At 36.8% G+C, this 21,071-nt stretch overlaps 2 protein-coding genes across 2 annotated transcripts; one reads left to right on the forward strand and one right to left on the reverse strand.

Moving 5' to 3' along the window:
- Positions 1 to 1,118: 1,118 nt before the first annotated feature.
- On the reverse strand, positions 1,119 to 14,920 carry LOC121429667 (IgGFc-binding protein-like). The gene is made up of 6 exons (XM_041626820.1): positions 14,621 to 14,920; positions 5,166 to 6,470; positions 4,254 to 4,429; positions 3,083 to 3,507; positions 2,629 to 2,731; positions 1,119 to 2,273 (listed from the first exon to the last, which is right to left on the reverse strand). Exons 1-6 carry the CDS (start codon positions 14,691 to 14,693, stop codon positions 2,181 to 2,183), a joined length of 2,175 nt encoding a protein of 724 aa, XP_041482754.1. The 5' UTR covers positions 14,694 to 14,920; the 3' UTR covers positions 1,119 to 2,180.
- A 3,604-nt stretch (positions 14,921 to 18,524) lies between these two features.
- On the forward strand, positions 18,525 to 19,340 carry LOC121430190. The gene is made up of 2 exons (XM_041627468.1): positions 18,525 to 18,607; positions 18,852 to 19,340. Exons 1-2 carry the CDS (start codon positions 18,605 to 18,607, stop codon positions 19,338 to 19,340), a joined length of 492 nt encoding a protein of 163 aa, XP_041483402.1. The 5' UTR covers positions 18,525 to 18,604.
- The last annotated feature ends 1,731 nt before the right edge of the window (positions 19,341 to 21,071 follow it).

Here is a 21,071-nt window from a genome sequence, read left to right on the forward strand (position 1 = left end):
GTTGCAGTAAACACTGATTTCATGAGAAAGTCTGTAAAACAAGGCTTAATTGTCAGTATATCATCGAGGATCTAGATCTGGTACAGTTACATAAACTGAACTTTGTGAAATTTTGAGATCTACGCTGAAAAATGTTCACACTGAAGATCACCAACACAGATAAGCACACGTGGGACAGTGTATGATTGTTGCTCTGAATGTCGGGTCCGACGCTTGACCCCAATCCTGTGCTTATTTGCTAATTTCTCAGCAATTACACAATTTCTTCCAGAATCCTTTGGCATATATGTTTTATTTATACAAACAGACACTTTGGTGGTCATTTCTTTGGATTCTGTACGAACTCATTTTGATATCGTTACCAAAACTGGCATTTACCTTTAAGGGATAAACATAGGAAACAACAAAATTCAATAAGCTAGGTGTATGTTATGTAAACAACTTTTTATGTGTATGTTAAAGTGTGTGGGGCTGCGTGTATGTGTGCTGAGAAACAGACTTGAAAACAGAGACGCAATGGCCCGTATTCTGAAGTCGGGTTTAACTCAGATCATGGTCTAACTCTGAACTAAAATTATGGGGAGCCAAAAAATAAAAAATTCTGTTTTTATTGTATATTTCTTATGTTTACTATTTTGTTTCCTTTTGCTTTCATAATGAAGAAAAATACTTCAGCTATCATTCACAGACAATTGTGGACAATATGAGTGTCAAATGAGTTGATAAATTTGATGTGTACTGTTAGGGATTTGTGCCCTAATTGGCTCTCCATAGTTAAACTACAACTTTAAACCAGGGTTTGATATAAATCTGAGTTCGGAATAAGGGCCGTTCACGTGGGACATCACAAATTTGCCTGAAAATAGTAAAGGATTAAAGATCATGGGCTTTATTGATGCATCATTCACAAATTTGCCATAAATAAGTCATATTTTTAATATACATGTATATAACATAAAAATTGTCCTACAAACATATCTAACAAAGAAATCACCCATCAGCTTTGTACAGTATTGCATGTATCTTCATTAGGTTTGTCATGTTATTTTACATATATACAGTAATATCGGTGGCTTTGTATGTAAATATGATGCCTGGTTCTAATATGCCCTTTTTTGATACCATTATCGCAGAGTCCCTTCATACCATATGACTTGGCACTTTATTCCCAAATATCTTGATATAACCTAAGGCCTATGGCTTAGCAGAGACACTGTGGTTATAGCATAGTCAATATAAGGCTAATGCCCATCAAATTGGTCTGAACAGACCTCTATTCATTAACTTCCTGTAAGACAAGGGATACAAAGGGCATTCGGACCCAAATGTTCATCAGAACTATTATATCACTGACCAAATCACAATCTAGCTTGTAGACACTATATTTGTCAAAACTCATTAAAGTAGTCTTGCTTTTAAATCTACCATGGGATAAGGTGAACAGCATATTATGTGGCATCAGATGTGCTACACTTTTCTCAAAGCCCATGTGTTGATTAAAGTTTCAGTCAGGGTCTGTGCCTGCAGTACATGTATTCTTTTACCGGGAGGGGGATTTTTGGTCTCTGGTATTCATCTTTACCCTTAGACACCAGGGGCCCATTCCATAAAGCATTACAACTGTAATTGTAATTTTGCCATTATGGCAATTACCATGATTACAGCATTCAGCAGTCAATCACAATCAAGGTTGCCGTGGTGGTAATTGTCATAATGGCAAAGTTACCATAGTTGTAACCAGTGGGGGATCCAGGGAAGAGGGTGGGCACATGCAGCCCATGCCCCCCCCCCCCTTTGAGAGCCATAATAAAAAATTTAGTGTAAATACTCTGTTCTTACACAAGTGTGCCCCACCCTTTTGAAAGTCACAGCATGTATTTTTAATAGAAATATGTTGTTCATACACAAATCAGAACCTTTGTTGTGCCTGTCAAATTTTCCCCGGGAGAACAGTGCCCCCCCCCCCTTCTGGAAAATCCTGGATCTGCCCCTGGTTGTAACTTTACGCAATGGGGCCCCAGATAATGGCGCCAATCATGTTGGTTAAGCATCCTGTCTCAATGAAATCAATCCCCAATATGACTAATAATCTGGCAGTAATTAAAGGATAATTAAGAAAATTATTTGGTCTTGATTGGTCCAGTTGAAACGATAACCATTTCTCGTATTCCACGGATATCTCATCTTTTACGAGGTTCTCGTCTGCATTCTTGCCAGCAGTGAGATGCAGAGTCCTGGCCACGGCACACCTGGACACGACAGTGCATGAATACCTGCAAAATGAATAATTGACAAATAAACCAGGGGAAATAAGCAGTCCTTGTTGGACCCCAAATGTTTAAACATGTTACCCGCACATCCCCTTCCATTCAATTACATCTATGCTATTTTTACTTTGTCCCTTCATCTTTCAATTATCACTTTTTTTCATAATCTGTATTCACTTTTGTTTCTTATTCGGACCGGTCCTGCTGCCCTTAGCTCTTAATCGCCCTTCTCTCTCTCTCCCTCCCCATTGCATATTTCATCTAATAACATGCATATTCCCCCTTCCTTTCCCTGCATACACACACGCACACTCTCAGACACACCCAGTTTTTATTTCTAGAACGACTCTTATTCACTGACCTCATTGTACTCCCCAATTGCACTGAAAGAATCGATCGCTATCGGCCTGAATCTTGGATCATCCGCTGAAGCTCCTATGTGAATGGTATCATCAATCTCACAGCTGAAAATCAAGGAGAAAAATCAGTTAAAACTATATCATATCCGATCATTTCTCACTTGTCAAACCCAAGATGGCATTGGTTCAATGGATGAACATTGTTTTCATAATTACCTCCCCTAATAGTCGAATGACCCTTTACAGAGAATTTAACCTTCACCGCCAAATCACTACTTAAGAACTATATTATCACTGCCACCCTCTATTTTTTCGCCGTAATTCAGGACAAAGCAACAGAAAGTGAGGTGGAGTGAAGTGGAAGTGAAGTATATTCTCTGCCCCCTAATGTTTATATATCCCATTTGAATAGAGATCGAAGAGCACTGTGACTCACATCTATATACTGACACTTACCCATCTTTGATGAGAGGGGCAGTACTCTCTTGATCTTGAGCTTCCGGTCCTGGTGTAGTCCAGCAAGAATCAACGAACACGCTGGCATCTACTGAAGATGTCACATTAACCGCAAAGACGTTCTGTCCTGACTGAGCCCCTTGATTCCACGTGCCCCAGAGGTCTGTCCCTGACGAGGAATTTCCTGTGGTCGATCCGAAGGTATCACCCAAGTACTGGACCAGACTGACGGAGAGGTCACCTAGGACTGCATCGGACAAGACCAGACTGCTTGGTTGCCGCTGACCGCCGGTGAGCGGTGAGATGCCAATGCCTGCCTGGTCTGATTCGCATTTGAATTGTAATTCTTGGAGGGGAGAAACGGGGGTGATGACGGACTCGGCGAACCAGACGGTGTTGGTGAATGCGACAGTGTCCCCTTGTTCCTTAGAGAAAAGAGAAGACTTTTTTATCGCATTTTGTCATGATTATAATTATGCGCGTTTACAACATTCATGTAATGGTTACCAACATACTGAAACAATTCGATGAAGATAAAAGAATATATTTCGAGTGACTTCGACATAAGCGTTCAATGTCTAGATCTTCCCAGCTTAAATCTAAAATAAGATGCATATTTAAAAAAAAATGATATTGAAGGATTTTTTTAATTCTGTTATCTGACGGTACGAATACAAACCAATTTTACAGAAAACTTAAAATTGATAATGTAATTTTCCATTCAAGGTAGTTTTATCTCGAGTTTTACACAATCGCTCAGTAAACATTAACCGATGAAAAATAAACAATATTTACAATCCGCCTGCAGTCATTGTAAATTTGTCCATATAATCATTAAATCCCATCAAGGTTATTTTAGCAATTATGGTGTATTGATGTTAACACTTTATGAGGAATAAGTTTTGGATAGGTAGGCTGTTGCGAGCGACAAAACAAATTGGGTCGAAAATGGATAATTCAGGATTAATAAATCTCTGATGGTCAGATATTAATAGACATTAAATTCGAGTAATAATGCTGACAAATTGGCCTATAGGATAATTATTTTACGCACAAAAAGAATGGCGGGCAGTACCACCAGCATCCTTTCTGAGAGTCAACTGTTTTAGTAGCTAGTAACGTTTATTATAATTTGTAATCAGAAGCAAGGATTGTGAAACATTTTGTTTACCTGTACTCGAGTGTCACATGAATCGAATGGTGTGCTAAGAACGAGGAAACCTTCCTGGGTGAAGATTGGTTGACAGGAGGGGTCATTGAGGGTCACGTGATCAGGATCATGGACGAGGAACACCGATGGATCCAGCGTGATCGACATTGAGGTATTGAAACATTGCACTTGATAACCTGAATGGATACATCAATAGACAATGGATCCGTTGCAGAAAGGGTTGCGTTTAAACGGAACTCGAAACATCAAGCGCAAGTACTGTACGCGTTTGTAACTGGCTGGAAATTAGGTTTGGGTTTGATTTTTGGAGATGTATTTGATTGAAACTCTTTGGGCAATGTGCCTCTGATAAACTGTTAAACCTAACTGTACACTTTACCCAACTTCCAGTCTTATGTTTGTAAAAAAAAAGATCAAAGGAACATTGTATTGACAACTTGAACATGTTGAAAGCTTGCCTGACGTAGCGACAATTAATTTATACAAAACTAGGTTCCAAGCAGGCCTAATGCATATAGTTTTTATTTCACTAATATACAACACTACTCTATCAGTATTATGCTCACAGCGAAAATGAAGTAGAATATTGGTAGTTTTATTCCCTAGGACATTGGACATTTTACGTATTACGTACAACATACTTGGATTCGGATCCTGCTCACACACAAAAAGTATCCCGACAATGGGTCACATAAGAGAGAAAAATGTATTTTTATTGATTGAGAAGCAACATGTTCATCCCAAGTGAGTTGTTTCCTTAAGATCAGGCGGGATTGTTTGATGACTATCGGAAACTTTATACGACCATATATATATTACATTGGCTAAAGTAAATGATTCGGTTTAAAAAGAGTAAGGTAAGTCCATCTTCCTGGTTTCCTTCTCATATAATCTGGGGTGACGTTAACTTACCTGTTGGAGGGATGTACAACGCTTCTGGACTCGGGACATACAAACGTTTCAGGTTATACGCCACTGGGAACGCTCGACCGCTCAGGTAACCAGTACCATAACCAATCACCAACAGCCTTGCTTGAGGATCAGTGTGGGCAATGGTATGCCCACCCGATCTTAAGGTTCCTTGAAACACCCCTGACATATCATTCTCTGCTATGACACTCCAGCTTGGAGAAACCGAACCAACATGACGACCGTTTAGCCGGAGTCCTGATAACCCGGCGTTAGAATTAGAAACCACCACGGTGACGTGGTCATTGTCCATGGATGTGAGAGACAACTCCCCGACGATGAATTGCTCTACTGGTGGGATGATGACCATAGATGGATCCCCGACGTAATCTTTCGCGAAACCTTTCATGAACTGTAGAACTAGGACTGGTTTAGTTGATCGGAAGGATAGCACATCATGATGTGTAAAGATAAATTCATGGTACTGATTCTCGTCGAGATTGATATCATCTGCATGCGGAGATGAAAACAGAACTGTGGTTCCGTTGAAAGGGGCGATGATCCGTAGAACAAAGCTACTTTCCCTGTCCCTAAACGGTGCCACGATGAACTGCTTCCCGAGGGTATGTACCGGTGGCATTTGCTCCACCAGATAGTCGCAATACTTGTCTCCCTTAGGGACTCGCGAACACTCGCTTCCAGCCACAACTGCCACAGGTTTGTCCGACTTTATTCTTGAGCCAGTCAAGTCCTTGTCGCTCATTATCTGAAAGGACTCATATGCCTCAAGCTGAAACTTAAATACATCATTGGGACCATAGTAGACGTGACCAAAAGCTACTGACTGACTAAACCTGATTTGTATTCGAGCACCAGCTTCGGTTGCAGTCACGGTGAAGCCTGCTTTGTATTTGGTGAACTTCAGTTTCGTTGGCTCATAGATACCGACGATGTAATCGTTTCCAAGACTTCTGGTGGGGAGAGGGGTAAAGGCTCCCGAGTTTACACGTGCTTCTATTTGGACGTGAACACTCAAGTCACCATCGGATCTTATGCCTACAACATTCTGTTTCAAACCAGTACCTCGAGAGGTGAGGGACCTTGGTAGATCTACACTTATTTCACGATCGCCAGGTACACTTACATCGTGTCGGAAGTTGCTTCCAGAAGTGACAACTGTGGCATTGACGGTTTCACCTCTTTGTGAAGAGAGAAAGACACGTTTGGAATAAAGATGTCGATATATGTAGGCTGACGGTACCCCGAATACGAAATCATTTCCGATTGTACTTTGAGTGTCCAGGGAAGCTGTAAATTAAGAAAAATTGAGCAAGTGAGGTTGTTTTTTTTTCTTGGTGACACATTAACAGATTACCCTGCTCTCTGATATGAAATGTGTTAGTGTACATACTGAAAAGAGAGTTAGAGTAGGGTTACACAGAAAAAAAAAATTGGGGGATCACACTATGCATTTTTTGTTCGTCTAAATTTACAAGTTTACAAGTTGTGTTATTTATTATTGAATCATTTGATTGATTTGACATGCATTATATAATATACGAGTATGAATTTGAATTACAAGCTGAATTTTATGACTTATTTCTGACTTAAATATACATTAAGCCTGTTCGTTTCTATATACAGAAGGGTGCCGTAACAAAAAGTTTAGCGATTAATCGCTATATGAAATGACCAATTAAGATCATCGTTGCATGCGCATTTAGCTAAGTAGAATGGCTATGAACCAATAGGAATTCCATTCTTTGATCTTTCAACATATTTACCACTTTGTTAAAAGAAGATTGATTGGGCTTCTTATGTATTCACCTTATACTTCTCAAATATTTTAAACAATTCGCCAAAGAAGATTACTACTGAATTGACATATTGTTACACTGTAAAGGGTTTTGTTTATTGTACACGCACTGTAATATTTTAATTTGCATGCCACATCAACAGTTTTCACCAAATAAGGCGTGGAATTTATGCACTGGTGGTCATTTCCCGCCCTTCAAGTTATTGTCGATAACAAGCATGAGAAAACATTATGCATTGTCTTGGATCATGCAAATCCCCCCTCTCTCTCAGCCTATTTAATGGCATTTCATTTACGTAATCTGCATTTCTGCGATCATCTGCATTACGCAAGTCTACCTTTTCTGGAAGCGCGCGTCGACTAGACATGCCTGTATAATGTATCGGTCAGTTATGTACAAAAGAAAGAAAGAAAGAAAAAATCAGTATAGTATCCTTTCATCTTTTATCAACTGACGTGTATTGATTAATGCAATTGTTGTTATAACAACCATTCTTTGAGCCAATTATAAAGGAAGAGAGAGAGAGGGGTGGCGGACCACTCCCTCACACTATCATGACTATAGAATGTATATTGATGTCAGTGACGTTCTATTCAGGTACATGTAGTAACCATTAAATGTAAATCTCGTCCTTGACATGTATTTAAATTACTTCTATGTAGATTTTTTTCCCGCCAATTTTAGGATTGATTCCAAAATGCAATACCCTTTGTTTGACAACGGCTTAATCTCTTTATTTAATTAGGCAGAGTCCTAACTTAGAATACGATTTCATTCTTTAACTTTTTCCAACTATCTTAAACAATTTGTTAAGAAAGAAAGCGATTATATAGCTTATTGTATTCACTTCATTCCTTTGCCCACATACACAGGTTCCGCTTAACACAAGGCGTGGATTTTATGCACCACTGGTCATTTCCCGCCTATTACATTGTTCATGAACTTTTATTGGTCGATGTATAGCATGACTGAACCAAACGCACCTGGTCTACTCCAATCAGAATTCCACCCCCCCCGCTCTCTCTCTTTCTACAGCGGCAAATCATGACGTACAATGTGTTTTTATAAAGCAGTAACAATCTGTATGCAAATATCCATACTAGTTTGTAAATACACGTGTACTATAAGAATGCATACTTCAACGTAGATATCTGGCTTTTTGTTCATAAAACACCCTATTATATTTTACTTAGAGGCGGACGTTGATCCATACAACAGCCTTTTAAATCTTTTCTAAAATGAAGAAAAGGGAAGAGAGAGTGTGGGAAGGAAGACCATACCTTTAGGTTAATCATTAGAGATTGTGTTGATTATGCTTACACAATGTATAATAGTTTTCGCCTCGTCTTCTCAGCCATATGATGAATCTATTAGATTGTGTTGGTCTTTTATTTTGAATTCACCATAGTTTTTTTTTTTTTTTTTCCCGCCACTTTTCCAACAATCACTAGGCCGTATACACACATTTTTGGTCCCCCAACTACATGCTTATTATCTTCATACAATTTAGAAAAATCCCTAATTGGATCCCATCTCATTCTTTTGGATATTTTAATCGGTCTGTCAGAAAAAGAGCCATTATTCTATTTTTGAACTGTGAATGGTTGGATTCTAGTACTTTCTTGAACTCTCTTTACTTCCAAATTGATTCAAAGCTCATTTCCAGTCTCCCTCATTTATTTATTTATTCCTCATGGCTACAGACTTAGACCAGTCTCGGTATTTTCCAGACTGAAAGTGTGTGTGGTTTTAATGTATTGATCAAATGTATACATTATGTAAAAGGGTCTTTTTTGTTTTGTTTTGTTACATGCTCAGAAGTCAATCTTGTTGGGCTTCCTGTTATGATTCATGGTTCTGTTTTGTAAATATTGTCTTCTTCCAATCTCCCGTTGTAAACTCTTTAAGTTTTTTATTTGCTGAAATTTTTTATCACTTGTATCTTTAGGGTGGTCGGGCTGTGCTCTACTGCCCAACCATCATTGACCAAGATGGGTCTTACTCTTTTTGCATTAGTATATTATGTTCTTGTTAATGATACACTAGCACCACTTTCACACATGAATACACCTCAACACACACACTCACGCACATGCACCACTTGCACACTTGCAGTTGACCTCTCTCCAAACTTCCGGTACTTTACATTTTCACGTCCCCCTGTTTGAGTCACATACTTTTACTCCAGATATTTTCATTGAGAACCCACAAGATAGCAAATATTACACTCCCCAAGAATTTAACAACGAATTTAATATTACTCCAGATAATCTCTCTCTTTTACATGCAAACATAAGAAGTCTAAATAGAAACTTTGAATATTTAGTTAACCTATTACACTCATTAGATAATACTCAGTTTTCAGTCATCGGTTTAAGCGAAACATGGCTACATGAAAATTCCCCTGACATGTTTAATATACCTAATTATAAATTAATAAGGGCAGACCGAAAGGAAAGAAGAGGAGGAGGAGTTGCTTTTTACATTTCACAAAATCTCAAATTTAAGATTCGTTCTGAAGTTAAATTATTGCATGCAGAGTCGTTGTTTATAGAGATTGAAAATTCTAATTCAAAAAATATCATCATAGGATTAATTTATAGACCCCCTGATACAAATATCGATCGTTTCCACGATGAACTAGAGTATTTTCTGCATGAAATAGGGAATGAAAACAAACATTTTTTTATGCTCGGTGATTTCAATATTAACTTCTTGCCCTCATCTTATAATGATAATTCATCCAATTTCATGAAATTGTTATACTCGTTTGGCTGTATTTCTATTATTAATAAACCCACAAGGATTAACCTGAATTCATCAACTCAGATTGATAACATATTTTCAAATGTTCATAATAACAAAATCATAGGAGGGATTTTATATTCTGAAGTTTCGGACCACCTGCCTATTTTTTTAACCTGTGAATGTAAACTCTCTTACCCTAAATCAAACAAGGAATATACTTATCGTAAAGAATCTAAACAAAATATAGAATTACTGAAGCAAGACCTAGTTTTGGAAGAATGGGATGATGTTTATAATGAAGTAAATCCCAATATTGCATACAATAACTTCAATAATACATTAAAACATTATTATGAAAAGAATATCCCAATAGGTAAAGTAAAAAATCAACGTAACAAACCCCAAAATCCTTGGATAACGAAAGGTTTACTGAAATCCATACAGACACGTAATCGCCTATATAAATATCACTTACGCAATCCAACTGATGATTCTTTAAAAAAATATAAAATATATCGTAATAAAGTAACAAAATTAATTCGATTATCCCGAAAATTGCATTTTGCTAATAAAATAAATGATGCCAATGGAAATACAAATACAACTTGGAAAATTATCAAAGAAGTGTTGGGTACAAAAACACAACCCCCACCTACTGATAAAATCACTCTTCATGGATCTGAAATACCTGATCCAACTAATTATGCAAATTCATTTAATTCTTTCTTTACCAATATTGGGCCCGAGCTTGCAAACAAAATTAATAGTCCCAACGCACATTTTAAAGATTACCTCTCAGATCCAAATCAAGAATCTCTCTTTTTAACCCCAACAAACCCCTCCGAAATAATCAATACTGTTCGTTCCCTTCACAATTCTAGATCTTCTGGTTGTGATGGCATTAACATGTCTCTTCTTAAGCAAATAATTCACCCTCTTGCTAGCCCTCTGACTCACATATTTAATAATTCCCTATCTCAAGGTGTTTTTCCAGATTTATTTAAAGTAGCAAAAGTTAATCCAATCTTTAAAAAAGACAACCCTCACGAAATAAGTAATTACCGTCCCATTTCCTTACTTCCAACAATATCTAAAATTCTAGAAAAAATAGTTTACACAAGACTTTATAAATTCATTAACAAATATAATATTCTGAATTGTAATCAATATGGTTTTAGAAAAAAATTATCAACAGATTTAGCATTACTTCAAATTTACGACAAAATAACAAATGCCATAGCAAACAAAGAACATGTAATTGGCATTTTTTGCGATCTTAGTAAAGCATTTGACACCCTTAACCATGATATTTTACTCTTCAAACTCAACCATTATGGAATACGAGGTCAATGTCTCTCATTTTTTAAAGACTACTTAAATAATCGAAGGCAATATGTCAATTTTAACAGTTTCGACTCTGATTCTCTTTTAGTTCGATGTGGTGTCCCTCAAGGTTCCATTTTAGGCCCACTTTTATTTTTACTCTATATTAACGACATCATTAGAACCTCCTCTATTTTATCCTTCGTTTTATTTGCCGACGACACCAATATATTTTATTCGCATAGAGACCTTAATTCATTAAACAATATCGTAAATTGTGAAATTGATAAAGTATCAAACTGGTTCAAAGCCAATAAACTCTCTCTTAATACAAAAAAGACACATTTTATGTACTTCAGACACCATTCCCATAACATTAACACACCGATTTACATTAATATTGACGGCACCCCTCTAGAACAGAAAAAACAATCTAAATTTTTAGGTGTAATTATAGATGAATCTTTGACTTGGAATCAACACATACAGCACGTTACGATGTCCGTTTCCAAAAGTATTGGGATAATTTCCAAGTTAAAATTCACTCTTCCTGACAGTACTTTATTCTTGTTATACAATTCGTTAGTCCTCCCTTATATAACATATTGTAATATCGTCTGGGCAAATTGTGGTTCTTTTAAACTCAATTCTATCTTTAAATTACAAAAAAGAGCAATCCGTATATGCACAGGGTCACATTACTTGGCTCATTCTGACCCATTGTTTCATAAACTCAAAACTTTAAAAATATTTGATATCAATACAATTCAAGTAGCCATCTTTATGTTCAAATACTTTAATAATCAACTTCCTCCGTCCTTTAATAATATGTTTAGGTTTAACAGGTCTGTTCATTCCTACCCAACCCGCTCATCAGGAAACCTTCATCTCACCAACCCTAAGTTATTAATTACTCATAAATCAATTCGACATTATGGTCCTGATATTTGGAACAACTTTCCAGACAATATTAAGTCATGCTCAACAATATACTCATTCAAAGCCACTATTAAAAGAAAAACCATTGAATCATATGCATCCCCCTCTTCAAGTTAATTATTCAACTGCCCTTTACTGCACCCGCACCTGCACCTGCATTGCACCCACTTGATCAATGAAGAAAGAAATTTATGTACCATTTTACGAGGCCGCCATCATTTTCAAGCTTAACCGCTCACGATGGCGGTCTCCTGCATTCATTTAAACTGTTATTTTTTTTTCGATTGAATATTGCTTCTAGTCGATATTTATTTTTCATTGCTTTATTATGACTATTGCTTTATTACGTTGTGAAACTGAATTGTACCACCTTATTGTTATGTTGCATATATTATCTTGAATGCAGAAATAAATAAAATCAAATCAAAATCAAAATCCTTTGAAATTAGCGATCAATCGCTAACGTTTGTGTTACGGGACCCAGGTCTTTCTTATTGTTCTTATTCTCTTTTGTAGATATTTTCTCTAATGATAATATAGTTGCCTGTACACTATTTATTGGGAATGTCACAAGGACAACATTCACAGTGTATCTTGGCCTATACAAACTCGACGATAGTCGAATATTGATAAAACGTTTTTTTTCTTTCCATATAATACACACTTAAAAATGTTGGGCAACATACTGTCCACACAACAATTGGTTAAATCTTTATCCAACTTTATCCAATAACGTGTGCTTTGTGTGAAAACTACACAGTATTGGTTGAAAACTACCCAGAGTTTAATCATTTATTTTAACCAATAGTTGTGTGGACAGTATGTTGCCCAATATTTTAAGAGCGTAGTGTGGCAGTACCAGCTAAATATGATAGACTTTGTTATGTTTCGTTGGTTAGGACCCAACATCATAAGACTTCGAAGCTGTTGCAAAGAAGCGTTATGAGAAGTTTGGAGACTCTAAATCAACATTATTAAACGCGTAATTTTGAATTCAAGCCAATGGACTGACTCCAAACTGATCGATGGCATGACAGTTTGAATATCCCTACTGTAAGAACAGTGTCCTACAGTGTATGTCACAGTGTGGAACATATGATGTGCCACTCACCTTCACACTATTAAACCTGAGCATTATTTCAGCAGTGTGAATCATATTTTCACAAAGTCAACCATGTGAACACGCTATAAACAGTCATACTGTCGTGGTGTTCACAGTGTAAAAGTATCTTCACACTGTTGATTATAATTAACAGTGTGAATAATATTTTAACATAGTCCACTATGTGAACACAGTGTGATCACACCTTGTGACACTGTTCTTAGACGAATAGCTTTAACCAGTACTATTAGGGAGTCGATTCTTTGTTGTGACTTCAACATACAACATCCTTATGAAAAGAATCCTTCTGCTTGGTCTATTTCTGAAAATTAAGATAACATTACCAGTTTATAGGCTTATTGTTTATTTATGAAATACTCAGAACCCTTCTTTGACAGAAGAATAAAAAAGAACTTTTCGATCATATTTGACTTTGGGTTATTAATATTTTTATATTTTGCAAACAGGAAAACACGTGTCACTTCTGGGCCAATAATGATAATACAATGAAAACCTATCCTGCTCATCATAGGCAGGAGAACATTGTGTGCAATTGACCATGTTTGACGCCAGTTTATATGGCAGCGTATTTTTTGCTATTATTTTGAAAGGAAATTTCACTTGAGTAATATGCTCCCGTTTGGCAAAGTGCGAAGTGGTTGGATCTTAGACATAACACATGTAGTCATATCACAGGTATTCCAAAAGGAAGTATAATTCAAAAGCTTTCGGGATTTCTAAAACAATGCATTTCGTATGTATATATTATTCACTACACGAGAGAAGACCTGTCGGCTAAAGGGTATTTTGAGATGGAGGGGGCGGGGACGAGGCAACCAAAATGTAACGAGATTATTTTCCTCAATTTAATATCACGGGTATCATATTTTTCACGACTTGATTGGACTTCTATTTTTGATACCCTTCTTATTTATCTTTTCCTTTTTTTCTCTTTTTTTTCTCTTTCCCCATTTTTCATTCATCAATTAAACAAAATGGTCATAAACTTTCTCTCTCCCCAGGTAGTCCGTAAGAAAGTTACTCAAACTCTCACTGATGCTTTAATCTTCGTTTTTTAACAACTCTCTTCTGAAAAAAAAGCTCATTATAATTATGGAGAATTTGCCGATTTGGGGCAAAATTCCTTTTAAAAAATATATTAAATACTGTTAACGGATAAGTTCAATTTTATCACCTACCATCAACAAGAATAGACTTTGCCGATTTGGGGCAGAATTCCTTTAAAAAAAAAGGTGCACGCGAACGAGCGAAGCGAGAGAGCAAAATGTTTGACATTTTTGTACAAAAATCTAATTCATTATAGATTTTGACACATTGTTATGAAAAAATATCAAATTTTACCCTTTCCCTTACCTTTTTAAAAAATCTTTTTCCATATGGTAATTCGTTATTTTGGAAGTCCCCCCTCCCTCACCCTATTCGTACGCCAGTGCGTCAGGAATAGATGCCTCTTGTTCAACAGGAGGCAACAGACAAAGCATCCTGTAATATATAAATACAACACTCACTGCTCTCATCAATTACCACCATCACCGTCATCACTACACCGATCATCCAAGCCTTCGATGTCATCCTCGTCATCGTGTTACGTCAACCACGAAGTCCTTCTCAGACAAGAAGCTCACTGGAACCGGTATCTGAATAACCTGCTTGGTGGATTATTCCTCATGAATCGTCTTGTAAGATTAGGTCAGATTCGACGCCATTTATTTTGGCGGGATCCTAGAGAGTGCCGCTAGGTCCGTTTCATTCTCTCACTCTGATTCAGCCTAGCTTGTCAAGCTTCCAATCTATAGTTCGCAGTCAAAACAGTCCAGTTCCTGATCTTTGTTAGGTTTTGATAATCAGTCATAAGATCCTTCCGGTAATGGAATCAGAATTGATCTAAGTGTAAGTGCATCGTCCATGGGAGAGGCATATTCAGTGTTAGAAGGTTATCAGGGCTACCTGCAGTAAAACTTGCGTTTGAAATTAAACATAAAAGATCAACGAAAACTCTAAAATCACTACAAATGATTGGTCGAAAGAAGGGGTGCGTCTGATTTTAGTAGGAATTGGGTTGTGACCCTTTCTGCACAATGCCCTGAAAATAGTCTCAGTTTCCAGCATACTTTGGCTTTGAGGTCAAGAGCAAGTTTTTGTCATTAAAATCACTTCCCATCGATGTAATTGGAAACAAAAAAATTGATAAATACTTTATTAGAAATTAGTGCATCTCCGTGAGACAGTATGGTATTTATATGAAGACGGGAACATGCTGATTAGATGTATTAAAATCACAAAATGATTTCTGCTTTGACCATTGTAAAACCTTTTCAGAGACCATTCGGAAAATGTTTTAAATTCGTTGCGATCTGTGAGGCAGTCACTTTTTATTGTAGGTTTTTGTTACCTAAGTGATAATCTCTTAATACATTTTCAAAACAAAATTAGAAAGCAAAAAAAATGTTAGTCTAATATAAGTTTTAACAAAAATCAGAATTTCTATTCCTCAATAAATGACAAACAGATTGAACGCGCATGGGTCGAAAACATAAATTTCACCGCAAAATTGGTAATAATTTTATTCAATTTTTTTTCTCCCAAATGGCCATAATTTTCTATAGCATCCTAGGCTTTATAGGTCTAATTTTCTTCGATTCTAATCGCAGTGGGTCGGACAAACTCTTTTTTACTTGCCCCTAGATTCTAAATGAAATACGATGTAAAATGCGTCAAGACGGAGTTTGGATTTCGTGAGAAGCTGGTTGACTTCGGTATAATGATCAATTCAAGGTCATATCATTGTTTGACAACAAACCAATCCTATAATGGTTGGTTGCTTTATATAACAGCATGGTTTCACACAGGAAAGCTATCAGGGCAATAGGAAACCACTATTTCCACTCCTTAATCGGTCACCAAGTCTCTCTTTCCGGTTTTGTCCAAAAAAAAACCCATGGTTCCCTTATGGTATGTTCATGGTACGATCATCATTGATATCAGGGCAAAAACCCCGAATTCGTGAACTTTGATCATAATAACTATCCAGCTAGCTGGCAGCCTTTTTGGCGGGCCGTCACTGGCGTACATGGGGGGGGGATTAGACTTTACAATTTTCAGGGGCAAAAAATGAGAGGAAAAGGGAAAAATAGAATTCTATTTTCTGAAACCTATGGAAAATAGATATTTATAATAAAAGGTTCATCAAAATATACAGCTGCCCCCTCCCCATGTACAAGACTTAGCAATTGATCGTAAGACTGAATCGTACGATTGCATTAATCGATGCAATCAAACTCAGCCCCATGGGCCCGTATTCTGGTTTAAAGTTGTGGTTTAACTATGGGAAGCCAGTTGTGGTATAGAGGTTGAATGTATTAGCTCATTTAAGTCTCAAATTATTCTTAATTGTCTGGGAATAAGGATGAAGAAGATAGTTGTCTTCACCATAACAAAATTAGGAAAGAGCACAGTGAACATTAGAAACATTCAATGAAAACATAATTTTGACAGATTTGGCTTCCCATAATCTTGGCACAAAATTAGACCATGGTCTAAGTTAAACCTGAATTCAGAATACGGGCCATGATCTTTATGATAATAGGTCCATGGCCCCGTAACACAAATGCTAGCGATCAATCGCTACAAAATTGGCCTTCATCGTTGCATTCTAATTTTGCGTAGTAGGCTGACTAAGAACTAATCAGCACTGCTCTATAAAATCAGCGATTAACGCTAAGGTTTGTTTGCGATGGATTGCGAATGTGAAAGAAACGCTCTGATTGGTTCCCTGTTAGTCATGTTTTACAAAGTGCGCATGCAACAATGATCTTGATTGGTCATTGGTATTAAGCGATTGATTGCAAACCTCTGTGTTACGGAGCCCAGGTGAGACAACCATTTGGCGAATTAAAAACGGTGTTATTTCGCTGATCTTTGTATAATCATGTATAGCTATGATCCTCGGTAAAATTGCATATGTTGCAGTGAGCGGACTGAAACCCTAATTGTAAAATAATGGAAAATGATCTCATATTTCATGCAAAAATATTGAATAATATCAACGGATAAGCTCAAACTCATCACCTACCATCAACAAGAAGAGAGGTAATCAAACAACACTCCTTTCCCTTTCAAATTAATGAACAAATCGATTATCGATACAAAAGAAACATATGAAGAGCAAAACATCAATACTACACAATTATGACAATGGAATAAGATTTTTATCATTTTGAAAAAAAAAAGAAGTATCCCTACACTCTAAGAACACGGAGTAAAATTTTGCCCAATATTGGGTAAGAAAGGGAACATGCATGTTTGCTGGGTATTTAATATAACCATATTGGGCTATTTCAACGCAACATTGGGTAAAATTTACAAAACATTGGGTATCTTCTTACCCAACCAGCATGCATGTTCCCGTTTTACCCAAATATTGGGTAAAACAGTTTTTAGTGTGTATTTTATGAGTGTTTGGCGACTGTCTTTTGAGGGTAGCTTAATTTAATTGTGAAAGCGTCAAATTAAACAAATTAATGTATAATACATTGCACGGTTTACACAGGCAAATTAGAAGACGGTCCTTCATGCGCCATCATAATGTCAAAATGTTTGCCTAATTATGTCGACATGTTTTGTGATATTCCTGTCCGTCCCTCGATCCTAACGCTTTGCGGTCTAGTCAGAGTCCCCCGAAAATAGAGGCATTGTGAGGTCACCGTGCCCCGGGCTAACTTTCTTCCAATAGGAAAACTTTTTCCAAACTGTCGTGCGCGCCGACTTACGTAACAATGCACGTCCAGCAACACTGCGCAGAGACATTAACTTTTGACCAATCAGAAACGCGGTGGTAAAACTGCTTTCTCAAAATCATACGTAACAAAGAAACGCACAAGTTTTCGTTTACGTTAGCAACCTTTACGAATAAACTATTCATTCTTTAAGAATTCTCCTTGCGATCAAGACGTTTGCTTAGCACTTGTCTTTAGATCTCTCTAAGAGAATGGCTCGCCGATCTTCACGTATGCGAAGATATTTCTCCCAACTTCGAAAGAGAATGGGAAAGAATTTGAGGAGATTGTGCTGTTTCCTCCAAGGTATGGACAATGTTTTTCATCAAGATCCCACCCTAAGACAACTACGTTTAAATATAAAACAAATTAACGGATTATTTTCAACTGATTCGTTCAAATCAGTATTACTACTATTTTAAGCGTACAGACTCACGATTGATATGGAGCGAATGGAACTATATAATTATAGTTTTATTATGAATGATGATCATTAAGAATGATATGTTTTTACCCGTAAATATCTATCATCTAACTATCTATCTATCCATTTATCCATCCATCCATCCATCTATCTATCTATCTTTTATCTATCTATCTATCGTTCTATCTATCGTTCTATATATTTATCCATCCATCTATCTGTCTGTCTTTACAGTCACCGAGGATGACAGCGATCATATCCGAAATAATAAATTGACTACAGAAGCCCTCAAAATGGTAAGAATAGATATATTCTTAACATAAAGCATTGAAATTATTTTCTCCTTATGCATGTCATCAAGGCTATAACATAAAATAATGAAAACTACTTTATCTGAAAAAAGATAAATTTTGACTCCTCGCCCTTATTCCGAAGCATAATTTGAAGTTAACCTTTTTGGAATGTATTTCCCGATCTCTTTCAAGTAAATATTATTTAATACCGATTTTTTTTGTGTGTGTCAAATTTCTTGAAACACAGTTCCACTCCACAAATATCAGTGATGCTCACAGCGACACGACATCCGTATGGAGTTCGGAAGACGGCTTACACAGTACCTTGTACTATCCGGTTAACACCTTAATGCAAATCGATAACGACGACGACAGCGTCGACAGCTCTTGTCAGTCCCACAATGAAGTATCGACTGAAGGTGATAACGAATCGCTGCTATCAGATACCACATCGAGTCTTCTGAGATTCATGGATGAAATGGACAATGATAGCATTACAGATGTGTCCAGCATCGCCAGCGATGATGAATACGATGACGACAGTAGTTTCACAACTGTCAGTGATATGACAGACTTTACTGATGATCTCCTCGATGACGACAACGGTGACGTCATGCTAGAAAAGTCTATCTATAACGTCGACTTTGGGGTTACGGACAATGCTTTATCAATTGCAACTTCGTTTCTCGATAAAATCCTTTCTGATGTCGCCTATCAACTTAACTGCAAATATTGAGCTCGAGAAAATACCCAATCGCTTTCTTGTAAATAAAAAACTTTTCCCGGAAATGCTATGCGTCTTCTTTCCTCATTGTTGTGTTATTTGGTGAAAAAAAACTTCATTAAACATTTACCACACGAACAGCAAATGCAACAGAAGATTGAAACTTAAAAGCAATCGGATTCTCAATCTCTAGATTAAAATCTTTGAAAAACATGAATGTTACTATATAATTTAAAAACTATAATACTAGGGGAAGTGGGTAGCGCAGAGACATAAAAATATATGTTGGAACAGAGAGGAGAAAATAGCAAAAGGAGTCCACAAAGAAGAGATGGACGAGAGAGAGGAAGGGAAAGGAGAATGAGATGGACAATGAGAAAGGAAGAAAAGGTGTGGGAGAGAAAGGGAGAGAGAAATCTTGAGAGAGAATTCCCGCAGTTACCATGGTTACGGTCAAATTGAACTGGTGACAGCCCGCGAGACCGACTTTTTCCCTTTCATCAGTTGCCGCGGTCGAGTGGTCTAGGCACCTCGTTGCAGCGGCGTAACATGTGCCTGTTATCAGAGGGGGGGGACAGAGTCAAATATTCGATTCAATTCAATTCTTTATGTCATTTCCATTCAAAACATAAGACAAAGTAGTAATCAGATACAATTTTACAGGGCATTCTTACTTCGTAAAACAAACATAAAAAACAGTATATTATAGAGCATAAATGGAAATGAGGGGATCCACTAAAAAGCAAAGCTTGTAAAAGTGTGAATCCCCTTGGAAATGAAGAAAGTATAGTCGACTTATTCTTATATGCGTACATGTATGTATTACATGAAAGAAAAAGAGAACAAAAGAAATCATATTTATGCAAACATAATTACAATAATTAAAGTAATTATATTTCCCAGTAATTACGTCTAGAATTAGTGGCATAACTAGAATTTCAGTTAAAGTGACAGTAGTGAGCACGGGAAGCGCGTTCCCGGGGGATGCAGTGAGGGAAGTGTAATTGCTGATTTTGTGTTAAATTTTCCAGGACTCCGTAACACAAAGGTTTGCGATGGATTGCAAATATGAAAGGACCGCACTGGTTGGTCGCTGGTCAGTATCTTAAACCAAATTCGCGTAACCATTGATATTGACTGGTCAATTCATTTAGCGATTGATCGCTATATTTTGTGTAAAGGTTTTCAGGTGAGAAAGCCTTTTCACGAATTACAAATGATGTTATTTTGATGATCTTGTATACTGAGCTTTGATCCTCGGTAAAATTTCGCGTTATCAATATCTTGCAGTGAGCTGACTGTAACCCTAATTGTCAAATAATGGACAGAATGACCGAATATTTCATAAAAAATATTAAATACTATTAACGGTTAAGTTCAATTTTATCACCTATGAAGAAGAAAGATATACAACGAAGAATCCTTTCCCTTTCAAATTAATGTTATATCAATAATTATCGATACAACAAACCTATTAATAAACATTGATACGATACAATTATGACAATGGAATAAGATTTCTTATCAATTTGAAAAGAGAAGTAGCCCTATTTTACGAGTGTTTAGCGACTGTCTTTTGAGGGTAGCTTAATTTAATTGTAAAAGCGTCAAATAAAAAAAAAATAATACATTGCACGGTTTATACAGGCAAAGAAGACGGTCTTTCATGCGCCATCTTATATTAAAATGTTTGCCTAATTATGTCGACATGTTTTCTCATATTCCTGTCCGTCCCTCGATCCT

The sequence above is a fragment of the Lytechinus variegatus genome, chromosome 16 (genome assembly GCF_018143015.1).
Source record: "Lytechinus variegatus isolate NC3 chromosome 16, Lvar_3.0, whole genome shotgun sequence".
Classification (NCBI taxonomy): Eukaryota; Metazoa; Echinodermata; class Echinoidea; order Temnopleuroida; family Toxopneustidae; genus Lytechinus; species Lytechinus variegatus.

Excerpts from the sequence above, each read along its gene's own strand:
- LOC121429667 (XM_041626820.1), bottom strand. The coding sequence starts at position 14,693 with ATGACGAGGATGACATCGAAGGCTTGGATGATCGGTGTAGTGATGACG. Across the intron at positions 6,471-14,620 it reads GGTGGTAATTGATGAGAGCA|CTTCCCTGGACACTCAAAGT; the intron begins GTGAGTGTTGTA and ends CTTAATTTACAG. Across the intron at positions 3,508-4,253 it reads CATGTGACACTCGAGTACAG|GAACAAGGGGACACTGTCGC; the intron begins GTAAACAAAATG and ends CTTTTCTCTAAG.